The sequence below is a fragment of the Dama dama genome, chromosome X (genome assembly GCF_033118175.1).
Source record: "Dama dama isolate Ldn47 chromosome X, ASM3311817v1, whole genome shotgun sequence".
NCBI classification, from domain to species: domain Eukaryota; kingdom Metazoa; phylum Chordata; class Mammalia; order Artiodactyla; family Cervidae; genus Dama; species Dama dama.
The window spans coordinates 6080131-6101747 of record NC_083714.1 but is presented as its reverse complement, the minus strand read 5'-3'; the positions used below and the strand labels follow the sequence as shown (position 1 = coordinate 6101747).

The window sequence follows — 21617 nt, the reverse complement described above, 5'->3', positions numbered from 1 at the left end:
TCCCAGGCAAGAATACTAGAGTGGGTTGCCATTTTCTTCTCCAGGGGATCTTCCCACCCAGGGATTGAACCCAAGTTTCCTGCGTCTCCTGCATTGCAGGCAGGTTCTTTACCACTGAGCCACCTGGGAAACCCAGAAATGAAAAGAAGACAGGTCACTCTACTGTCAGATGATGATAAACTGGTTGCCGTAGCAACCAAATGCTACTAACTTCCCAATGTCTTCCTTCCTTACCTGAAATTCATCCTATTGTATCACTGATGACAATCTGAGAAATTGTGATGTCACCACATGTCATGGGTTACTCAACATTCAATCTTCTCCCCAAGTAAGGAATTATACCTGTCTTCCTTGACTATATTAGCAACATAGTCCTAGAATTCATTTGGAGTGTCTGTTTCCTAGGGCTACATAAGAGATCCTTCATGCTACCTTTTTGTCCATAGGTCCATCATCACTCTATTGCCCATGAGTGGAAAATGTTTTTTAGCAGGGCTAAGATATTGAAGCTGAAACTCCAATACTTTGGCCACCTGACATGAAGAGCTGACTCATTTGAAAAGACCCTGATGCTGAGAAAGATTGAAGGTGGGAGAAGAAGGGGACAACAGAGGATGAGATGGTTGGATGGCATCAATGACTCAATGGACATGAGTTTAGGTAAACTCTGGGAGTTGGTGATGGACAGGGAGGCCTGGTGTGCTGTGGTTCATGGGGTCGCAAAGAGTCAGACACGACTGAGTGACTGAACTGAAGTTTCTAGAAACTGTGAGTGTTTGTTCCATTTCAGATTGCTGAAATCTGTCAAAAGCTCCTTAAAAGATTCAAGCATTCTCTTGAAAAGGACTAATTACATACCATTAAAGTCCCGGTGGAGTTCCCCCGATAACCCTGCCACCGCTGTCCATCGAGGCTGTACATGATGATAAACTGAGAGATGTACAGGCTGGAGAACTTCTGCCGGGCACCCTGAGTCAGGATGCTGTGAATAATCATCGGCACCAACAGATCCACCTACCAATGAAAGCAACACTTGATTTTACATAGAGGTATGTGCCGTATTCTGAAATGATTTCTCTGCTTAAGAAGAATCTACCTCGATAGAAGCCCAGTATTCCATTGGAGGTGCAAATGCAACAGAGACCAGTGTGGAAATGTAGATGTGTGGGAAGCTCTGGAATCAATGACAGGAAATGTGTTCACTGATTCCTCAGGCCACGTCCTGACAAAGGAAATCACTTTGGAATCACTGAGCCCCACTTTTCTCTACACACATCCTTAGTGCTGCACACCTGGACCCCATAGCAGGTGTCTCCCTGACACACCAGCTTCTGGCTGGACAAAGCCACTTGCCTTCTCTGTCCCCAGACTACCCCCCTCCCACCATCACTGTCAGTGCTAAATTACTGTCCTTCCTGCAAGTGTTAGTGCAGAAACTCTTTCTCCTGGTTACCCTTTCCTGACTCATGCAGAGAACTTTTGGGTGGCTTCTTTTCTGCTTCCAGTCCACTTTGTATATAATTTCATTATAGTAAATTATTGCACCACACTGTAAACTTTTCTTTGCTTTTTGCCTTCCTCATTAGACTGAAATCCTGAAGGCAATAAGCCTGACTGAATCACCTAACCTCTTTGTGTCTCAATTTCTTGTTCTGTACAGTGAAGGTAATAATGGTATTTATCTCAAAATGTTACCAGAAGGATTACAGAGTTAATACATGTAATGTGTTGAGTTCACTGCCGGCGCATACTAAACACGTAATATGTTAGGTTTTACAGTCTCTCTAGCCCCGGCACCTAACATGGGATATGATGGAATATCGATCCTTAGTAGTAAGGAATGGTTGGGTCTGAAAGAAGGGGGCATGGGTCACATAAGCATTACAGGAATTTTAATATCAGTTGGTACCCTAATTTCTTCCAGATGCCTGGCACACTCAGCTAAGACTGGTCTGGACTCTTGTACTTAATGACAGTCTTTCTCAGTTGACTCTAAGCTCTATCTATACATCATTCATTCATTCATTCATCAAAGAATATATTTTTAGCATTTGTTATATGCCAAGCACTCTTCTAGGAGAAGGAAATGGCAACCCACTCCAGTATTCTTGCCTGGAGAATTCCATGGACAGAGGAGACTGTTGGGCTACAGTCCATAGGGTCACAAAGGGTCAGATATGACTGAGTGACTGAGCACAAGCACTGTTCTGGGTACTAGCAACAGAGTCATGAACAATAAAAAAAGCCCTTCCCTCATGGAACTTACACGGAGAAGGAGAAGGGTGTGAAAGGAAGGTGGTGTGTTTGAACATTAGTCCTGACTGCTTACATGTTGACATAACATTTTTGGATATGTTGGATTAAAGAAAATTATGATTTTTTTTTGGCAGAGCCACATGGCCTGCAGGATTTTAATTCACTGACCAGGGATTGAACTCGGGCCCTTGGCAGTGAAAGCACTCAGTCCTAACTACTGGATCACCAGGGAATTCCCGAGAAGATGTATTATTAAAATGAATTTAACATGTTCCTATTTTAATGCAGCTATTAGAAAACGGAAAATTACACATGTGCTTTGCATTTGTGGTTCACATGATATTTCTGTTGGCCAGTGCTGCTCCAGAGGACATGGGGAAGGAAAAAAAAATGAAAGATTGAGTCACTGAAAAAAAAAAATTGAGTTAACCTAAGGACACTTTCAGTAATGACTCCAAGTTGGTTGACCAGATTTGGCCTAACTTTATCAGGTGTTTCTTACTACTCTGTGGTGTAGAATTTGTGAAGAAGACAGCTTTGGTTTTAGAAAAGGAAGAAGCCACATTTTCTTGCCTTGTGGGACCGGGGATTGAGCCATTTGTTTTTGTGTTACCATGAAGGAATTGGAGGACTCAAGGATACCTAGGCAATTGAAGACATCTAAAAAGAGAATATGCGGTCTTTGGAGGTGGTAAATTCAATGTTATAGAAAAATATTCAGAGATTCTAATCCCAGTAGAAAGATTAAAAACACAATGTAGGACTTCCCTACTGGCGCAGTGGTAGACTCTGCCTGCCAGTGCAGGGACATGTGTTTGATCCCTGATCCTTGAAGATCCCACGTGCCTCAGGACAGCTAAGCCCATGAGCCATAACTACTGAGGCTTGTGCTTTAAAGCCTGGGAACCAAAACTACTGAAGTCGGTGCTCTGCCACAAGAGAAGCCACCACAGTGAGAAGCTTGCACACAACTAGAGAGCAGCTCCTGCTTGCCACAATTAGAGAAAAAACTGCACAATGAAGACCCAGTGCAGCAAAAATAATTAAAAAACAAAACACAGTGCACTCAGTTCTATTCCTGAGTCTTTCAGTCCTGACTCTTTTGGTACAAATCATAAGCCACTCTGTTCTTCAGTTCTTTCCTCATCTATTACTTGGGATTTGATGAAAATGACTTAGGCAGGAAAGAGGTATAAAAGGCATTGAGCTTGCCAAAGGAATGTGTGATGTGATGGAATGCAATGCATTTTCTAACCTTGATCCAAGGAGAGGGATCCTTGGTGCTCCAGGCATTGATTGATCCAGAATAATGAAGTCTGGCCAGCTTTGGGGCCCACTGTCCTTTGCTCGAGAAAGGGAAGAGAGATTAGATTCAGCTGGGTTGGTCCTGAACACGTAGGGATAAAATTACTCTCTTGAGAAATGCTAATCCTAGCTGTGAAGACAAAGGTATAAAGCAGAGTAGTATCAATGACTACTGAAGTGTTTGGCTTGTCCTTCTTGTCTATTTTATTTTCTAAACTTTAGTAAGTTTGTTGATTGTTGTACCTGTAGTTAGTTAATATTAATGTGTCACCAGTACCATCAATTAATATTATTTCTCTATTACATAATCTATGTTCACTGGAGAAAAATTAGAAATAAAAAGAAAACATAAGTTAAAAAAATAAAAGAAGTATAAAACATCATCCACCCAGAGAAAAATAGTACTATTTTGGTATATAACTCTCAAACATCTTTTCCAAATGTTTTTTCCCCTCTAAAATGGAGTTTGGCAAACTTTTTTTCTGTAAATAATTTAGCCTTTATCATCTGGTGTTGCGACATTTAAATGCTCTTATAGAGTGAGAGCTACAGAGACTTCCCTGTACCTCAAATGGTACAGAATCTGGCTGCAGTGCAGGAGACCAGGGTTCAATCCCTGGGTGGGGAAGATCCTCTGGAGAAGGGCATGGCAATCCACTCCAGTATTCTTGCCTGAAGAATCCCATAGACAGAGGAGCCTGGCAGGCTACAGTCCATGGGGCTGCAGAAAATTGGACATGACTGAGCAACTAACACACACACACACACAGTGAAAGTGCCCACAGATAATTGTAAATGAACAAATGTGGCTTCTTTATGAACACTTGAATTAGAACTTCATATAATTTTCACGTCATGAAATATTATTCTTCTTTTGTTTTTTCCCTAATCATTTAAGAATAGAAAAAGAATTCTTAGCTTGAAGGCCACACATAATCAGGTGATGGACTGAATGTGACCTGTGAGCTACAGTTTGAGGAAAATGCAGCTTCTTGCTACAGTGAGGAGAATGGATTGAAGGGAAGCCACGTGGAAGGCAGGCAGGACATTTAAAGAGGCAGAGGCATTACTTGGGTGAGAAGAGAAAATAGATTGAGAGGCACCTATGGAGTAGAATTTATAGAAGCATGAAGATGGATTGTTTATCTGAATCTTTCCAACAGAAATAAAAAAAACATATAATCAGCTCAGTGCTTTGAGAGAAAGGAATACTGTTTACCATATTGTCCTGAAGCTGTAATCTGAAAATCTCTAATACGTCCAGAAGCCATTCCCAGTGGAATTTGACACTCTGAAATCAAACCAGGGGAGCACAATCATTAGAAGTGCAGAAATAGAGCTTCACAAATGCAGGTCAATGAGAACACCAAGAAATGCTCATATTTTTTAGTACATGGCAAGAACTGGATGCAAGATTTTTATTGTACTATCTCATTTAATTAGTTCCAACAGGAAGGCACTAGACCTATTCAGATTTTGCAACTGAGTAAAGCAAAGACATTACTTTGCCAACAAGGTCCGTCTAGTCAAGGCTATGGATTTTCCAGTGGTCATGTATGGATGTGAGAGTTAGACTATAAAGAAAGCTGAGCGCTGAACAATTGATGCTTGTGAATTGTGGTGTTGGAGAAGACTCTTGAGAGTCCCTTGGACTGCAAGGAGATCCAACCAGTCCATCCTAAAGGAGATCAGTTCTGGGTGTTCATTGGAAGGACTGATGTTGAAGCTGAAAGTTCAATCCTTTGGCCACTTGAAGAGAAGAACTGACTCATTGGAAAAGACCCTGATGCTGGGAAAGATTGAAGATGGGAGGAGAAGGGGACGACAGAGGATGAGATGGTTGGATGGCTGGATGGCATCACTGACTCAATGGACATGAGTTTGAGTAAACTCTGGGAGTTGGTGATGGACAGGGAGGCCTGGCGTGCTTCGGTCCATGGGGTCGCAAAGAGTCAGACACGACTGAGCGACTAAACTGAACTGAAAACTAGGGTTCATACATAAGTAGACCAGTGGTTCTCTTCATATTGAGGATTAAAACTCAACTTCTTCCAGATGATATTTGAGAGTTACACTTTGTAACAGGACCAAAATTAAGCTTCAAAATTTGCTCCTGGAGCTCTTGGAACTTCAGTGTTAAAGCGTTCAAAGCATCAAGCAGATCCGCCCTCCTCTGAGGACTCTGATTTCTGCCCGCAATATTCATTTTAGATTTGGTAATGACTGTGAGCTTGTATGTAGTTCTTGGCAAAGGCCACCCTTCAAGGGAGGTGGAAAGCGGTCAAGTGCCCAGTGCCACTCACCCTTGCTGTACACCAGGAAGAGAGTGCTCATCCCAGCTTGTAGGTGCTCGCCAATAAGACATTCTATCCGCCATGTCCCAACCTTTGATGGTAGCATTTCCACCGTCTCAAAGACACCTTAGCAAAACCAGAAGGCAGAAAAGTGACTTCCTTTCACCAAAATGGGCATAAGATACATCAGCTTATGCAGAACATCAGAGGAGATCTAGCCAAGTCAGTTGCACCACTCTTTGACCCAAAGTGCCTGTGATGTAACCCCTGAGGCTGGAGACACTGGATGTGAAGTTCTGACCCTGGGGAACAGGAGAGAAAGGGTACCCAGACACTACGGGGGTGGAGGTGGGAGAAAGCTACTGCGTTAGGACTGGCCTGCACTCTCAAGGATTGGCAGAGCCAGAGGTGGATTTCTCTTCGACACGATGTGGGCTCCCTGCCTTGATGAGTGAAGTAACCCCAGGAGCAAGAAGCTGGAGGTGAATGCTGAGGGGCTGAGGGCTGAGTGACAAGTGACCATCCAGAATAAAGGTGGAACCAAACAAGTCAAGAGGATTTCATGTAAGAGGGTCCTCCAAAGGAGTTTCTGCAGAGCCCCTGTAAGTACCCCACCAGAGAAGAGTCCTCTTTAAATATCTGCCAGGCTTCCCTGAGAGCTCAGTTGGTAAAGAATCTGCCTGCAATGCAGGAGACTCCGGTTCGATTCCTGGGTTGGGAAGATCCGCTGGAGAAGGGTTTGGCTACTCACTCCAGTCTTCTTGGGCTTTCCTGGTGGCTCAGCTGGAAAAGAATCTGCCTGCAATGCAGGAGACCTGGGTTCGATCCCCGGGTTGGGAAGATCCCCTGGAGAAGGGAAAGGCTACCCACTCCAGTATTCTGGCCTGGAGAATCCCATGTACTATAGTCCATGGGGTCGCAGAGAGTCAGACATGACTGAGCGACTTGCACTTTGGCTTTTCACTTTCACTTTAAATATCTGCCAGGTGCAGACAATGGTGTTATCCCTTACCTCTCCCCACTCCATGCTACAATTCAAAGCCGCAACCAGCCAGGAGTGGAGGGGGAAGCATAATAAGCATAAGAAGCAGATACTGAAGTTAAAATCAAGTTCCGAAGCTAAAGGCTAAATTAGTGATCTGGAAGAGAAACCTAAGGACATAATGCAAAAAGGCAAGCAAACAGTAGGAAATGAGGGAAACTGAGTCATAGAAGATGAAGAAGTCCAAGACTTTTCTAATGAAAGTTCTGCAAGGAAAGAAAACAAAGGTGGGGGGTGGGAATCAGAGAAATGATAAGGAGAAAAATCCCCTAAAGCTTAAGAATGAAATGCATGATTTCAGAGCGAAAGGGCCCACTGAGTGCCAAAGCAGAGCACTTGTCATGAAATCCAGAAGGAGGTGCCTCTTGTTGAAAATCTAGAATAAAACCTTATAAAAGGAAATTCAGAATTTTGATGAATGGAATTTCCACAGCAGTCCACTTGTTACGAATCCATGCTTCCATTTCATGGGGCAGAGGTTCCATCTCTGGTCAGGGAACTAAGATCCGGCATGGCGTGTGGCACAGCCAAGAAAAAAGGGGAAATTTTTTTTTTTTTGATTAATGTGTTGAAGTGGACGTTATGATGTCTGACTTGAATTTTCTTTGTGATGTGAAGTGACTGCAGGTCTGTTCATACTTAAGAGTCAGCAAGAAAAGTCACTGAGCTTATCAAAATTTTTACACAGAAACAGAAGTTTACTTCCACTATTAAACCTGTTTTTTTTTTTTCTTCCTTCTTTTTTGCCTGCACTGTGAGGTATATGGGAGTTTAGTTCCCTGATCGAAACTGTGCACCCTGGAGTAGAAGCACTGAGACCTAGCCACTGGATCACCAGGGAAGTTCAGAACCTGTTTTAAAGGAACATTCGAGAACTAAGATGATATTCTGTTTTGATCAACAGTGGGAGCAGTGTTTAATCAAAATATGGTCTTCATACATAAACCAATTACTCTTTGGGAATCACTCATTGGTGATTCCAATTAGTGACTGGAACCAATCACTATTGGTTGCCCTGTGGGATTCGAATTGGGAGAAAAATCATCTTTTCCTAGGAAAGTGCTGGGACATCAATTGTCCATTGATTCTGCTCTGTTTCCTTTACAGCACATTATCTGTATTTGAAATGATCATGTTCGTTTGCTAAGTTCTTTATGATCTCTCTGCTTTGTTAAAGGGACATATCCCCAGGGCCTAGACCTTGAAAGGAGCTCCTCAGCAAGCACTGGAAGTTGAAGACAGAGCACAAACTGGTTTGTACCTGGGTAGAGATTGTAGACTGCCATTTTATACTCCTCTGTTTTTCGCACAGTGAACACATGGCCACTGAAATGAATGGAGTGGATATTTTCATTGCTGCCCATGCTGAGCAGATACCACCTAATCCTTTGATGCTGAGCCATGACTAAGCCAGGGAGTGTATCCATCACGTAGCCATTGATTGCTGGAGAAAGAACACAGAGAAAGCTGTTAACGTCTATTGTGCCAGGGTCTTTCCCTCCATTCCAGCCAAGAGGATGGATTCCTAGGAAGATTGCACTCTCATCCATATACTCTCAAATTGTACAACATCCCAGCCTCAGGCTCCAGGCTCACTTCACAGCAAATGAGATTTGTGTGTGGACAGTATTACCATGGAAGCGATACTTTTCTTGAAAAGTAGGGTCATCCAGCTGGACATGGCAGGGCGCCCCGCAGTTCCTTGCCATGTTTTCGGCAAAGTACCAGCTCTTGGTTTCATCAAAAATGGTGAAAAACAGAGCGAATTCCTGTACTGTCACTTGTCTCCCATGAGCAGCACTTAGTGTGTCTGCGCGGCAGATCAGAATGGGGCCAATCAAGCCTGAGTGCACATCTTTTTCCTGAAAGGAAAGACACTAGTTCTAGGCATGAACGTTCTCTCGCTTAGGAACCAGAGGGGATTTCTCATCAGCTTTTATGACCCCCACCCCATTCCGCAGCTTCCCACAGGACAGTTCTTCCTCTTTAGTGGATTCTTGGGTGTTATGTCTAAAACATAAATATGCTGACACCTCCCCTATTGAAAACTTCCCATTATGCTGGGGATAAATACCATACTTCTTAGCAGCTGACACGAAGACCTGTTTTTTTTTTTTTTTAACACTTTACTTTTTGGCTGCACCTCAGGGCATGTGGGATCTCAGTTCCTGACCAGGGATTGAAACTGTGTCCCCTGCAGTGGAGGCACAGAGTCTTAACCATGAGACTGCCAGGGAAGTTCTGAGACCCTTTCTTTCAAAGCAGGAAAGGGCCAGCACAAAGGAGCCCTGCTTACCAGATCAACGTCAGAAAAGTAAGCCCAGGCTTTGCAGTCAAACTCATCTTTGGTGGGTGCCATATGGTGCTGCACTTTCCAAAAGTAGCTTTGGGTTTCGTTAGGCTTGACAAACTTTTTTCGAGGTTCTGCTCCTTGTCTCTGATCTCCGTTATAAGAAATAAGGCTAGAATAGAAGGAGTAGGGACGAGAGGCCTGGTTTTTGAAAGTTACCTGCAGAGCAAGAGAAAAAAAGGCAAGTATTATGTTTTAGGATCTTGTAAAGTTTTTAGATCCCTAATAGCAATGCCGACTTCCCTGTGGCTCAGATGGTAAAGCATCTGCCTGCAATGCAGTGGACCCAGGTTTGATCCCTGGGTTGGGAAGATCCCCTGGAGAAGGAAATGGCAACCCGCTCTAGTACTCTTGCCTGAAAAACTCCATGGACTGTCGCCTACATGAACTGTCACCTGAAGAGCCTGGTAGGTGACAGTCCATGGAGTTACAAAGAGTTGGACACAACTGAGCAACTTCACGACATGACTTCATGAATAGCAATGCCTATTTAGGGGGTGTTATCCAGGTTTTCAATGCTTGGAGGAATCGGTATGTTATTAGAACCCAAATCTAAAGATCTGTGAAAGAAACTGAGACATTTTTCATTTCCACAGTCTTTAAGACATGAACTCACAGTTACAAAGGAGAAAAATGCTAAATCCTTAAAAGAAATTCTAAAGTAAAAGAGAAAATATGACCATAGGGGTTTTAAGGGACCATAACCCCAGGAACTGATGCTCTTAAAGTTCTTCATGACAAATTCCAGGATTTGTATTGCATATGTATTACATATGTATTTGTATTATATATATGTATTACATATGCTCTGTATACAAGACTTTTTTTTCAAATTAAAAAGTTATACATTTTCATGGGACGTGTGGAAAGTAAAATAAAATTCAAGTCAGAAAAAATTCACTCACAATCCTATAATTTTAGATCCTTCTATATCCTTCCTGTAAACAATCAGTTGGGACAATGGATGACTGTTTCTAGAAAAAAATAATACTACCTTGATCTTTGGCTCATACAGTGCACCAAAGCAAATTCTAGTCTACAGGAATTATTGTTGGATTAAAAAGCTAAATGTTAAGAAATTAAACTGTAAAAGAAAGTTGAAGAAAGTACAGGTGATTTTAAGAAAATAAATCTCTGTATAGGGAAGGATTTTTATAAACATAAAAGCTATCAAAATGTCATAAAGGAAAGATTTATGGGTTACTACCTAAAACTTCAAACATATTTTATTTTAAAAATCACTATATATAAAATTGGGCTTCCCTGGTGGCTTAGACAGTAAAGAATCTGCCTGCAATGTGGGAGACATGGGTTTGATCCTTTGGTTAGGAAGATCCCGTAGAGGAGGGCATGGCAACCCATTCCAGTATTCTTGCCTGGAGAATCCCATGGACAGAGGAGCCTGGCAGGCTGCAGTCCACAGGGTCAGACATAATATATATAAAATTAAAAGAAAATAATCTTGGAAAAATACTATTCACTAAAATGACCAATGATCATTAATATATCAATGATCTATAATATATATGGTAATACAAATTAACAAGAAAAGCATTCACTCCAAAAATTTCAACTATGCAAAGAACATTAACAGAGAATTTGTTAGAGAAAGTCTTAAAAATGTTCCTGTACATTTCACTTCTGGAATTTTGTCCTGGGAAAAGAGTTGTGATAACATCATTACTTAAACAGTGAAAAAAAAAAGAAACTATCTAAAAGGTTGTTCAAAGAAAAACATTTAAATAAACCATAAAATCATATAATGAGCTAATATTCTTTCACCTGAAAAACATATGTAGTGTTTTAATAACATAAGAAATGTTTATGACATTTATTTTAAAAAGAAGTAGAATGATGAATTGTATAATTTTTAATACATAAAGAGAATACATAGGAGAAACATAAGAACATACAGAAAAATGATAATTATGGGGTTATTTTTCAATTTTCTTATCTTCTATACTTTAAACCTTTTAGAAAGTGTGAAAACAGTATTTTTATAATCAGAAATTAAAAAAAAACATATATGGATCATTTTTCTTGTAATTCCATTGTCCTCAACTTACCATAATATTGTCTTCCACTTCTGCTCTTATGTATGGTCCCAAGAGTCCCAGGTGTTCATTCAGTTGTCCACGGTATACAGCCTGAGTAAAGGAGCCATCAGTAAATTCCTCGAATACCACCTTTTTGAACTGAGGGACTCCTCCATTCTGAGACCTGGTGAAAAAAAATCAGAGGAAAAATTGGAAGTGTCATGGGGAGGGGAAGGGATAAAGAGGGATTAAAGATAACTTCTAGGTTTCTGATTTGGGCAAATGAATGGATGGTGATGCAATTCATTGAGCTGGAGAACCCTAGAGGGGTAGGTTGGGGTATACAGTTTGGATACATATGATTTATACTGGCAAATACACAGAGATCAGGAGTCCAGAAAAGGGGTCTGGATGAAGATCATCCATATTTAGGTGGTATCCAAATCATGCAATGTGTGTTAGTCACTCAGTCATGTCTGACACTTTGCAACCCCATGGACTGTAGCTTGCCAGTCTCCTCTGTCCATGGAATTCTCTAGGCAAGAATACTGGAGTGGGTTGCCATTTTCTTCTCCAGGGGATCTTCCTGACCCAGGGATCAAACCTGAGTCACCTGCATTGCAGGTGGGTTCTGTACTGTCTGAGCCACCATGGAAGCCCTTACACATGCAAGTGGCTTATCACAGTAGTCAGTTTTGTTATGTCCTCGTCTTACTTGACATCTAAGTAACATGTTCCATAGTCAGTCACTCTGTCCCCCTTGGCATACTCTTCTCAGGCTTCTGTAGTATGTGAGATCCATGAAAGCAGGGGGGTTTGTCTGTTTTGTCCACTGGTATACTCTCAGTCACTGGAACACATGCCTGGCACATAGTAGGTGCTCAGAACCCAGAGGAATCGGGTGGAGAGGGAGGTGGGAGGGGGGATCGGGATGGGGAATACATGTAAATCCATGGCTGATTCATGTCAAGGTATGACAAAAACCTCTACAATATTGTAAAGTAATTAGACTCCAACTAATAAAAATAAATGGAAAAAAAGAAAAGAAAATATATGTTGAATGTTGAATGGATGTAGGGTTTATAAACATATTCTAAATATGAGAGCCTCAGTGTTCAGTCCTTGGGCCACTTTTCTTTACTTTTTAAAAATTCTGTTAAAATTGTGAACTTAAAGTGCATGAAACATAAATGCTTTTGGTACAAAAATGCAACCACTACCAAGATCAAGAACTTTGCCAGAAGCCCAGAAGACTCACTGTTATCTGCCTTTCCAATCACATCCTTTCTGTTCCCACTAAAGGTAAACCCCATTCTGATGTTTATAATTATTTCATTTTGTTCATAATTGTACCAATTATGTCTACATATCTAAAGCATATCATTTATCTTTGCCTGTTTTTGAAGTATGCAAATGGAATCATATTGCATACATTCTTTAGTTTCTGGCTTCTTTTACTGAGCATTATAGTTGTGATTCACCTACACTGTGTGTAGCTACAGTTTGTTCATGTGTATTGTTGTATAGTATTCCATTCTGCAAATATAACACAATCATGGGCACTGGAGTTGTTTGTAATTTTTGGTGCTTATACATAGTCCTGCTGTGAATCTTCAAATACACGTCTTTTGGTAAACATATATATGCATTTTTGTTGGGCACATATCTAGGAGTGGAATTGCTGTTATGCATATGTTCAGCTTTGGTAGATATGTTGTTGTTTAGTCTCCAAATCGTATCTGACTCTTTTTGCGGTCCCCTGGACTGTAGCCTGCCACACTCCTCTGTCCATGGGATTTCCCAGGCAAGAACACTGGAGTGGGTTGCCATTTCCTCCTCCAGGGGATCTTCCTAAACCAGGGATTGAACCTGTGTCTCTTATGTCTTCTGCATTGGCAGGTGAGTTCTTTACCATTAGCGCCACCTGGGAAGCCCAGGCAGATACTACTACACTGGTTTCCCAAGTGGCTGTATCATTTTCCATTTTCATCAGCAATGTATGAGACTTCCATTTGCTCCAAATCTTCATAGACACTTGATATTGATTGTGTTTTTGCATTTGGGGCCATTCTAGTGGTTAGATAGCAGTGTGTGTGGTTTTGTTTTGCATTTCCTGGTTAATAATGAGGTTAATTAAGCATCTTTTATTATGGGTAGTAGGCATTTGGATCTCTTTTGTGGTACGCCTACACAAGCTTGTTTTTTTTTTTTTCTTACATTTTGCCAATTTTTCTATTGAGTAATCTAATTTTTTTCTTATTGATTCAAAGGAGTACTCTATATTTTCTTGATGCAAGTCTTTGATGGTCTTTTGTGCTGCAAACATCTTTCCTTCTGTGGTTAATTTTTCATTCCCTTTTTGTTATCTCTTGAGGAGCATAAACTTGTAATTTTAATGTAGTGAAATTTATTTAAAATTTTCATAGTTAATTATTTTTGTATCTTGATATCAATTCTCTTTCTTTTCTTACCCTGACATTGTTGAGATATTCTCTTATTTTTTCTTTCTAAGAGATTTATGGTTTAAATTTATATTTAGACTTGGAACCCACTGTGAGTGGATTTTTGAGCGTGGTATGAATTAGGGATCCAATTTAATGTTTTTTCATATGGATATCAAATATTTCCAGCACATTTGTTGAAAACTGCTCTTCTGTGACACCTTTTTCATAAGTCAAATGCGTATATAAGTGTGAATCTAGTTTTGCATTTCCTGTTCTGTTTCACTGACTGATTTGTTTACTCCTATGCTAATTATTACTCTCAGTTCAGTTCAGTTGCCCAGTTGTGTCTGACTCTTCATGACCCCATGGACTGCAGCACACCAGGCTTCCCTATCCATTGCCAACTCCTGGAGCTTGCTTAAACTCATGTCCATCCAGTCAGTGATGCCATCCAGTCATCTCATCCTCTGTCATCCCCTTCTCCTGCCTTCAGTTTTTCCCAGCATCAGGGTCTTTTCCAATGAGTCAGTTCTTCACATCAGGTGGCCAGAGTATTGGAGCTTCAGCTTCAGCATCAGTCCTTCCAATGAATATTCAGGACTGATTTCCTTTAGGATTGACTGATATGATCTCTGTGCATTCCAAGGGACTCTCAAGGGTTTTCTCCAACACCATAGTTCAAAAGCATCAATTTTTTGGTGCTCAGTTTTCCTTATGGTCCAGCTCTTACATTACCATAGCTTTAAAATAAGTCTCAATGTGTTATACAGCAATTCCTCCAATCTTGTTCCTTTTCTCCAAGAGGGTCTTGGCTAGGGACTTTCCCGGTACTCCAGTGTTTTAACTGCTTCAGTGTTCAGTACAGTATTGAATAGAAGTGATGATAATGAAAAGTGGTGATGTGTTCCTGATATCTAAAGGAAAGCTTTCAATGGATCAGCATTAAATATGATGCTTGGTATACATTTTTGTAGATACTCTTTCTCAAGATACAATAATCTATTTCTATTTTACATATATGACACCTTATATATATTTGTGATGAATTAAGATTTCTTGTTTTGTGGCACAGCATATGATCTACTTTTTAAGATACTCCATGTGAACTTGAAAAAATGTTTTGTTTTGTTTTTTTTGAAAAAATGTTAAAGCTGCACTTGCTGGGTGTGATTTTTTTTTACTTTATTTATTTATTTTTGGCTGCTCTGGGTCTTCACTGCTGCTTATGTGCTTTCTTTAGTTTTGGAGAGTGGAGGCTACTATCTAGTTGCAGTGTGTGGGCTTCTCATTGCAGTGGCTTCTCTTGTTGCAGAGCATGGGTTCTAGAGCATGGGCTCAGTAGTTGTGGTACATGGGCTCAGTTGCCCCAAGGAATGTGGAATCGTTCCAGACTGGGGTAGAACCCATGTCCCCTGCATTGACACGTGGATTGTCAACCACTGGACCACCAGGGAAGTCCCTGGATGTGCTTTGTTAATTATGTTCAAATCTTCTACAACTGATCCTTGACAAACAAAGGGATTAATCTGAGTATAATTTATAGTTAGCCCTCTCTATCCTTGGTTCCTTGGTATCTAGGGATGCAACCAATCTCAGACTGTGTAGTACTGTAGTATTTACTACTAAAAAATACATTCATTTAAGTTGACCTTCTTAGTTCAAACTGGTGTTGTTTTAAGAGTCTTTGCTGATTCATGTCAATGTATGACAAAACCCACTTAAAAACTAAATAAAAAAAAAAAGAGTCAACTTCTTTACTGATGTTTGGGACATCAGTTCAGTTCAGTCGCTCAGTCGTGTCGTTCTCCTTGTGACCCCATGAGCTGTGGCACGCCAGGCCTCCCTGTCCATCAACAACTCCTGGAGTTTACCCAAACCCATGTCCATTGTGTCAGTGATGCCATCCAACCATCTCATTCTCCGTCATCCCCTTCTCCTCCTGCCTCAATCTTTCTAAGCATCAGGGTCTTTTCAAATGAGTCAGCTCTTCTCATCATGAGGTCAAAGTATTGGAGTTTTCAGCTTCAACATCAGTGCTTCCAATGACATTTCCTTTAGGATGGACTGGTTGGATCTCCTTGCAGTCCAAGGGACTCTCAAGTGTCTTCTCCAACACCACAGTTCAAAAGCATCAATTCTTTGGTGCTCAGGTTCCTTTATAGTCCAACTCTCACATCCATACATGACTACTGGAAAAACCATAGTCTTTACTAGATGGACCTTTGTTGGCAAAGTAATGTCTCTGCTTTTTAATATGCCATCAAGATTGGTCATAACCTTCCTTCCAAGGAGTAAAGGTCTTTTAATTTCAAGGCTGCAGTCACCATCTGGAGTGATTTTGAAGCCCCCAAAAATAAAGTCTGCCACTGTTTCCCCATCTATTTGCCATGAAGTGACGGGACTGGATGCCATGATCTTAGTTTTCTGAATGTTGAGCTTTAAGCCAACTTTTTCACTCTCCTCTTTCACTTTCATCAAGAGGCTCTTTAGTTCTTCCTCACTTTCTGCCATAAGGGTGGTGTCATCTGCATATCTGGACATCAATACTTTTTAAATCAGCTGTCTCTAAAAACAATTGGAAATTTATCTATTTCTCTAATTATGTCAAGTTTTACTTGGTGTATTTAAAACTACATTATAAGGTACACTTTGCTGGAGCAGCCGTAAAGAAATACCCCATGTCCAATGTAAGAGAAACCCAAGTAAGACGGTAGGTGTTGCGAGAGGGCATCAGAGGGCAGACACACTAAAACCATAATCACAGAAAACTAGCTAATCTGATCACACAGACGACAGTCTTGTCTAACTCAATGAAACTAAGCCATGCTGTGTGGGGCCACCCAATACGGACGGATCATGGTGGAGAGGTCTGACAGAATGTGGTCCACTGGAGAAGGGAATGGCAAATCACTTCAGTATTCTTGCCTTGAGAAACCCATGAACAGTATGAAAAGGCAAAATTATAAGATACTGAAAGATGAACTCGGCAGGTCAGTAGGTGCCCATTATTCTACTGGAGATCAGTGGAGAAATAACTCCAGAAAGAATGAAGGGATGGAGCCAAAGCAAAAATAATACCCAGTTGTGGATGGGACTGGTGATAGAAGCAAGGTCTGATGCTGTAAAGAGCAATATTGCATAGGAACCTGGAATGTTAGGTCCATGAATCAAGGCAAATTGGAAGTGGTCAAACAGGAGATGGCAAGAATGAATGTTGACACTCTAGGAATCAGGGAACTAAAATGGACTGGAATGGGTGAATTTAACTCAGATGACCATTATATCTACTACTGTGGGCAGGAATCCCTTAGAAGAAATGGAGTAGCCATCATGGTCAACAAAAGAGTCTGAAGTGAAGTAATTGGATGCAATCTCAAAAATTACAGAATGATCTCTGTTCGTTTCCAAGGCAAACCATTCAATATCACAGTAATCCAAGCCTATGCCTCAACCAGTAACACTGAAGAAGCTGAAGTTGAACGGTTCTATGAAGACCTACAAGATCTTTTAGAACTAACACCCCAAAAAGATGTCCTTTTCATTATAGGGGACTGGAATGTAAAAGTAGGAAGTCAAGAAACACCTGGAGTAACAGGCAAATTTGGCCTTGAAGTACGGAATGAAGCAGGGCAAAGGCTAATCGAGTTTTGCCAAGAGAATGCACTGGTGATAGCGAACAACCTCTTCCAACAACACAAGAGAAGACTCTACACATGGACATCACCAGATGGCCAACACCGAAATCAGATTGCAGCCAAAGTTGGAGAAGCTCTATACAGTCAGCTAAAACAAGACTGGGAACTGACTGTGGCTCAGATCATGAATTCTTTATTGCCAAATTCATACTTAAATTGAAGAAAGTAGGGAAAACCACTAGACCATTCAGGTATGACCTAAATCAAATCCCTTATGACTATACAGTGGAAGTGAGAGACAGATTTAAGGGACTAGATCTGATAGAGTGCCTGATGAACTATGGACGGAGGTTTATGACATTGTACAGGATACAGGGATCAAGACCATCCCCATGGAAAAGAAATGCAAAAAGGCAAAACGGTTGTCTGTGGAGGCCTTACAAATAGCTGAGAAAAGAAGAGAAGCAAAAAGCAAAGGAGAAAAGGAAAGATATTCCCATTTGAATGCAGAGTTCCAAAAAATAGCAAGGAGAGATAAGAAAGCCTTCCTCAGCGATCAATGCAAAGAAATAGAGGAAAACAACAGAATGGGAAAGACTACAGATCTCTGCAAGAAAACTAGAGATACCAAGGGCACATTTCATGCAAAGATGGGTTCGATAAAGGATAGAAATGGTATGGACCTAACAGAATCAGAAGATATTAAGAAGCAGTGGCAAGAATACACAGAAGAACTGTACAAAAAAGATCTTCATGACCCAGATAATCATGATGGTGTGATCACTCACCTAGAGCCAGACGTCCTGGAATGTAAATTCAAGTAGGCCTTAGAAAGCATCAGTACAAACAAAGCTAGTGGAAATGATGGAATTCCAGTTGAGCTATTTCAAATCCTGAAAGATGATGCTGTGGAAGTGCTGCACTCAATATGCCAGCAAATTTGGAAAACTCAGCAGTGGCCACAGGACTGGAAAAGGTCAGTTTTCATTCCAATCCCAAAGAAAGGCAATCCCAAAGAATGCTCAGACTATCACACAATAGCAGTCATCTCACATGCTATTAAAGTAATGCTCAAAATTCTCCAAGCCAGGCTCAGCAATACGTGAACCGTGAACTTCTAGATGTTCAAGCTGGTTTTAGAAAAGGCTGAGGAACCAGAAATCAAATTGCCAACATCTGCTGGATCATCAAAAAAGCAAGAGAGTTCCAGAAAAATATCTATATTTCTGTTTTATTGACTATGCCAAAGCCTTTGACTGTGTGGATCACAATAAACTGTGGAAAATTCTGAAAGAGATGGGAATACCAGACCACCTGACCTGCCTCTTGAGAAACCTGTATGCAGGTCAGGAGGCAACAGTTAGAACTGGACATGGAACAACAGACTGGTTCCAAATAGGAAAAGGAGTATGTCAAGGCTGTATATTGTCACCCTGCTTATTTAACTTATATGCAGAGTACATCATGAGACACGCTGGGCTGGAAGAAGCACAAGCTGGAATCAAGATTGCCAGGAGAAATATCAATAACCTCAGATATGCAGATGACACCACCCTTATGGCAGAAAGTGAAGAGGAACTAAAAAGCCTCTTGATGAAAGTGAAAGAGGAGAGTGAAAAAGTTTACTTAAAGCTCAACATTCAGAAAACTAAGATGATGGCATCTGGTTCCATCACTTCATGGGAAATAGATGGGGAAACAGTGGAAACAATGTCAGACTGTATTTTGGGGGGCTTCAAAATCCCTGCAGATGGTGATTGCAGCCACAAAATTAAAACACGAAATTAAAAACTCCTTGGAAGGAATGTTATGACCAACCTAGGTAGCATATTATAAAGCAGAGACATTAGTTTGCCAACAAAGGTCCGTCTAGTCAAGGCTCTGGTTTTTCCAGTGGTCATGTATGGATGTGAGAGTTGTACTGTGAAGAAAGCTGAGCACCGAAAAATTGATGCTTTTGAACTGTGGTGTTGGAGAAGACTCTTGAGAGTTCCTTGGACTGTAAGGAGATCCAACCAGTCCATCCTAAAGGAGATCAGTCCTGGGTGTTCATTGGTAGGACTGATGCTGAAGCTGAAACTCCAATACTTTGGCCACCTCATTGACTCATTGGAAAAGACCCTGATGCTGGGAGGGATTGGGGGCAGGAAGAGAAGGGGACGACAGAGGATGAGATGGCTGGATGGCATCAGCGACTCAATGGACACGAGTTTGAGTAAATTCCGGGATTTGGTGATGGACAGGGAGGCCTGGAGTGCTGCAATTCATGGGGTTGCAAAGAGTTGGACACGACTGAACTGAACTGAACTGAAGAATGTATAGCTACCTATTGAATTCGCTGTTTTATTATTATAACATTTCCTCCTTATTTCTACACAACTCTTGCTTTAAAATTTACATTCCTAAATGGAGCAGGACTCTATGATCCTTGCCCCTCCCCACCATGTCTTCTGCCTGTGGAAAACTTTAGTCAAAAATAAATTTAATCAGAGAAGTTTTAAATGCTGAAACAAAGGGAAATAGTCTAAGGAGACTAAATAATAATCATGTAATCATTAATCATAATCAAGGACCTTTAGTTCTTTTGGACAAGTTGTCAAGGGATATAGATACTATTCTGAGCCATATCCTGTGAGCTCTCTTATAGATACCAAAACACCAGGTGGAGAAGTTAACTACATGATCACCAGACTGTACCCAGGACTTGAGCTGCCGCAATTCGGAGAACTGACCACAAAGATGTGGGAACGAGTGCACCCCAGAACTGCAGATTAACTGTACCTAAAATAGTAAGATGATGCTAGTCAGACCACTGATGACCAACTGAAGATGACTGTTAGAGATGACTATGCTGTTTCTGCATGTAGAACCCTCACCCCAACTCTGTCTATAAAGCTCTCACCCCTGCTTGTTGGGGGGGGGGGTTGGGGAGTTGGCCTTTGGACAAATGTCTTCCACTTTCCCCCACCCAGTTGCTGGCATGTGAAATAAAGCAAACTTACCTTTCCACCAGCCTGGCCTGTTTACTGGCTTTTGAGCAGCAAGCAGCTGAACCCCACCCACATACCTTTCCGTAACAGATTTGGTGCCAAAAGTGGGGCTGTCTACTGCTGGCTATGGCTGGCCACTGCTGACTGTGGCTGGCCACTGCTGGCTCCTGTGCTTTTATGGCACCTGGCATTCCTGGGTCTTCCAGGGGAGAGCTATAGCTATGACAATGTATGAGCCTGCTGCTCATGGCTAGCTAGCCCCAGGTAGGGGATTTGGGGGACATTCCTAGCAGTTGCAAAAGCCATTTGACTTGAGGATCCTCCCTGTTTCTACCCTACTCAGCACTGACTGCCAACTTACACTTTCCTTGGTGGAATGGAAGCTTGCACTTGGGATGAGATGATGAGCTCCAAGACCAGGTAAGCCCACCGGTGTGCACACAGGCAACCTTCCCATTTGTGAGTGCTAGTGCTATTTGGGCACTCTTGTCAATTGATTCTGACTGCTGTGAGGACTATTTGTGAGCAATAGCGCTGTTTGGACATTCTTGACAGTTGGTTCTGATGTGTGTCTGATGTTGAGAACTGTTGGGACACGAGGTGCTGTTTGGGCATTCTTGCCAGTTGGTTCTGACATGTATCTGATGTTGAGGATCGTTTATGAACTCTGACTGCTATCTGGGCATTTTTGCCAATTGGTTCTGATGTCTGTCTGCCATTGAGGACTGTTTGTGAGCATGAAGTGCTTTTGGACATCCTTGCTAATTGGTTCTGATATCTGACTGTTGTTGAGGACTGTTTATGACCACCGAGTGTCATTTGGGTACTTTGCCAATTGGTTCTGACATTTGACTACCACTGAGGACCGTTTGTGTTGGGTTTGGGACTTCGTACCAGTCACCCTCAGAAAGGGTTTATGACAGATCTGTCATTTGGTGTGTGGGTGTGTATTCCATTTGTATGATTGGTACTCTTGTTGTCTTATGTAGAATGGGAAATCCAGGTTCAATTCACTAAGAAAAATTTTAGTTGTGAATTTATAGCTAAAAAAAGAAAGATGAATTTTTTTTTTGGACAATGTATGGTTACAGTATTCTTTACACTCTGGAGAAAACTGGTTAAGATGAAACTCTTGAAATTAAAAAAACCTGTTCTTTTTGCATACACAGGTAGGGAAAGCTAACTTGACAAAACACTTTTTTTCAGACCCTGGGAAAACAAAAATATGCCTGGGAGAAAGTTTGAGGTTGATGCTTATCATGTCC

General features: G+C 41.3%; 1 protein-coding gene across 3 annotated transcripts in view; it reads right to left on the bottom strand.

Moving 5' to 3' along the window:
- F8 (coagulation factor VIII) overlaps window positions 1-21617 on the bottom strand; it is a 143367-nt gene that overhangs the window by 24078 nt on the left and 97672 nt on the right. For 2 of the 3 annotated variants that reach the window (XM_061137962.1, XM_061137964.1), the window contains 8 exons: window positions 11314-11467; window positions 9194-9406; window positions 8531-8759; window positions 8159-8341; window positions 5865-5981; window positions 4781-4852; window positions 3512-3597; window positions 859-1014 (listed from right to left, as the gene is read on the bottom strand). In XM_061137962.1, the coding sequence (XP_060993945.1) occupies window positions 859-1014; window positions 3512-3597; window positions 4781-4852; window positions 5865-5981; window positions 8159-8341; window positions 8531-8759; window positions 9194-9406; window positions 11314-11467 (1210 nt within the window). Of the gene's footprint in view, window positions 1-858; window positions 1015-3511; window positions 3603-4780; window positions 4853-5864; window positions 5982-8158; window positions 8342-8530; window positions 8760-9193; window positions 9407-11313; window positions 11468-21617 lie in introns of those variants that run through there. The other variant, XM_061137963.1, reaches the window with a different exon arrangement.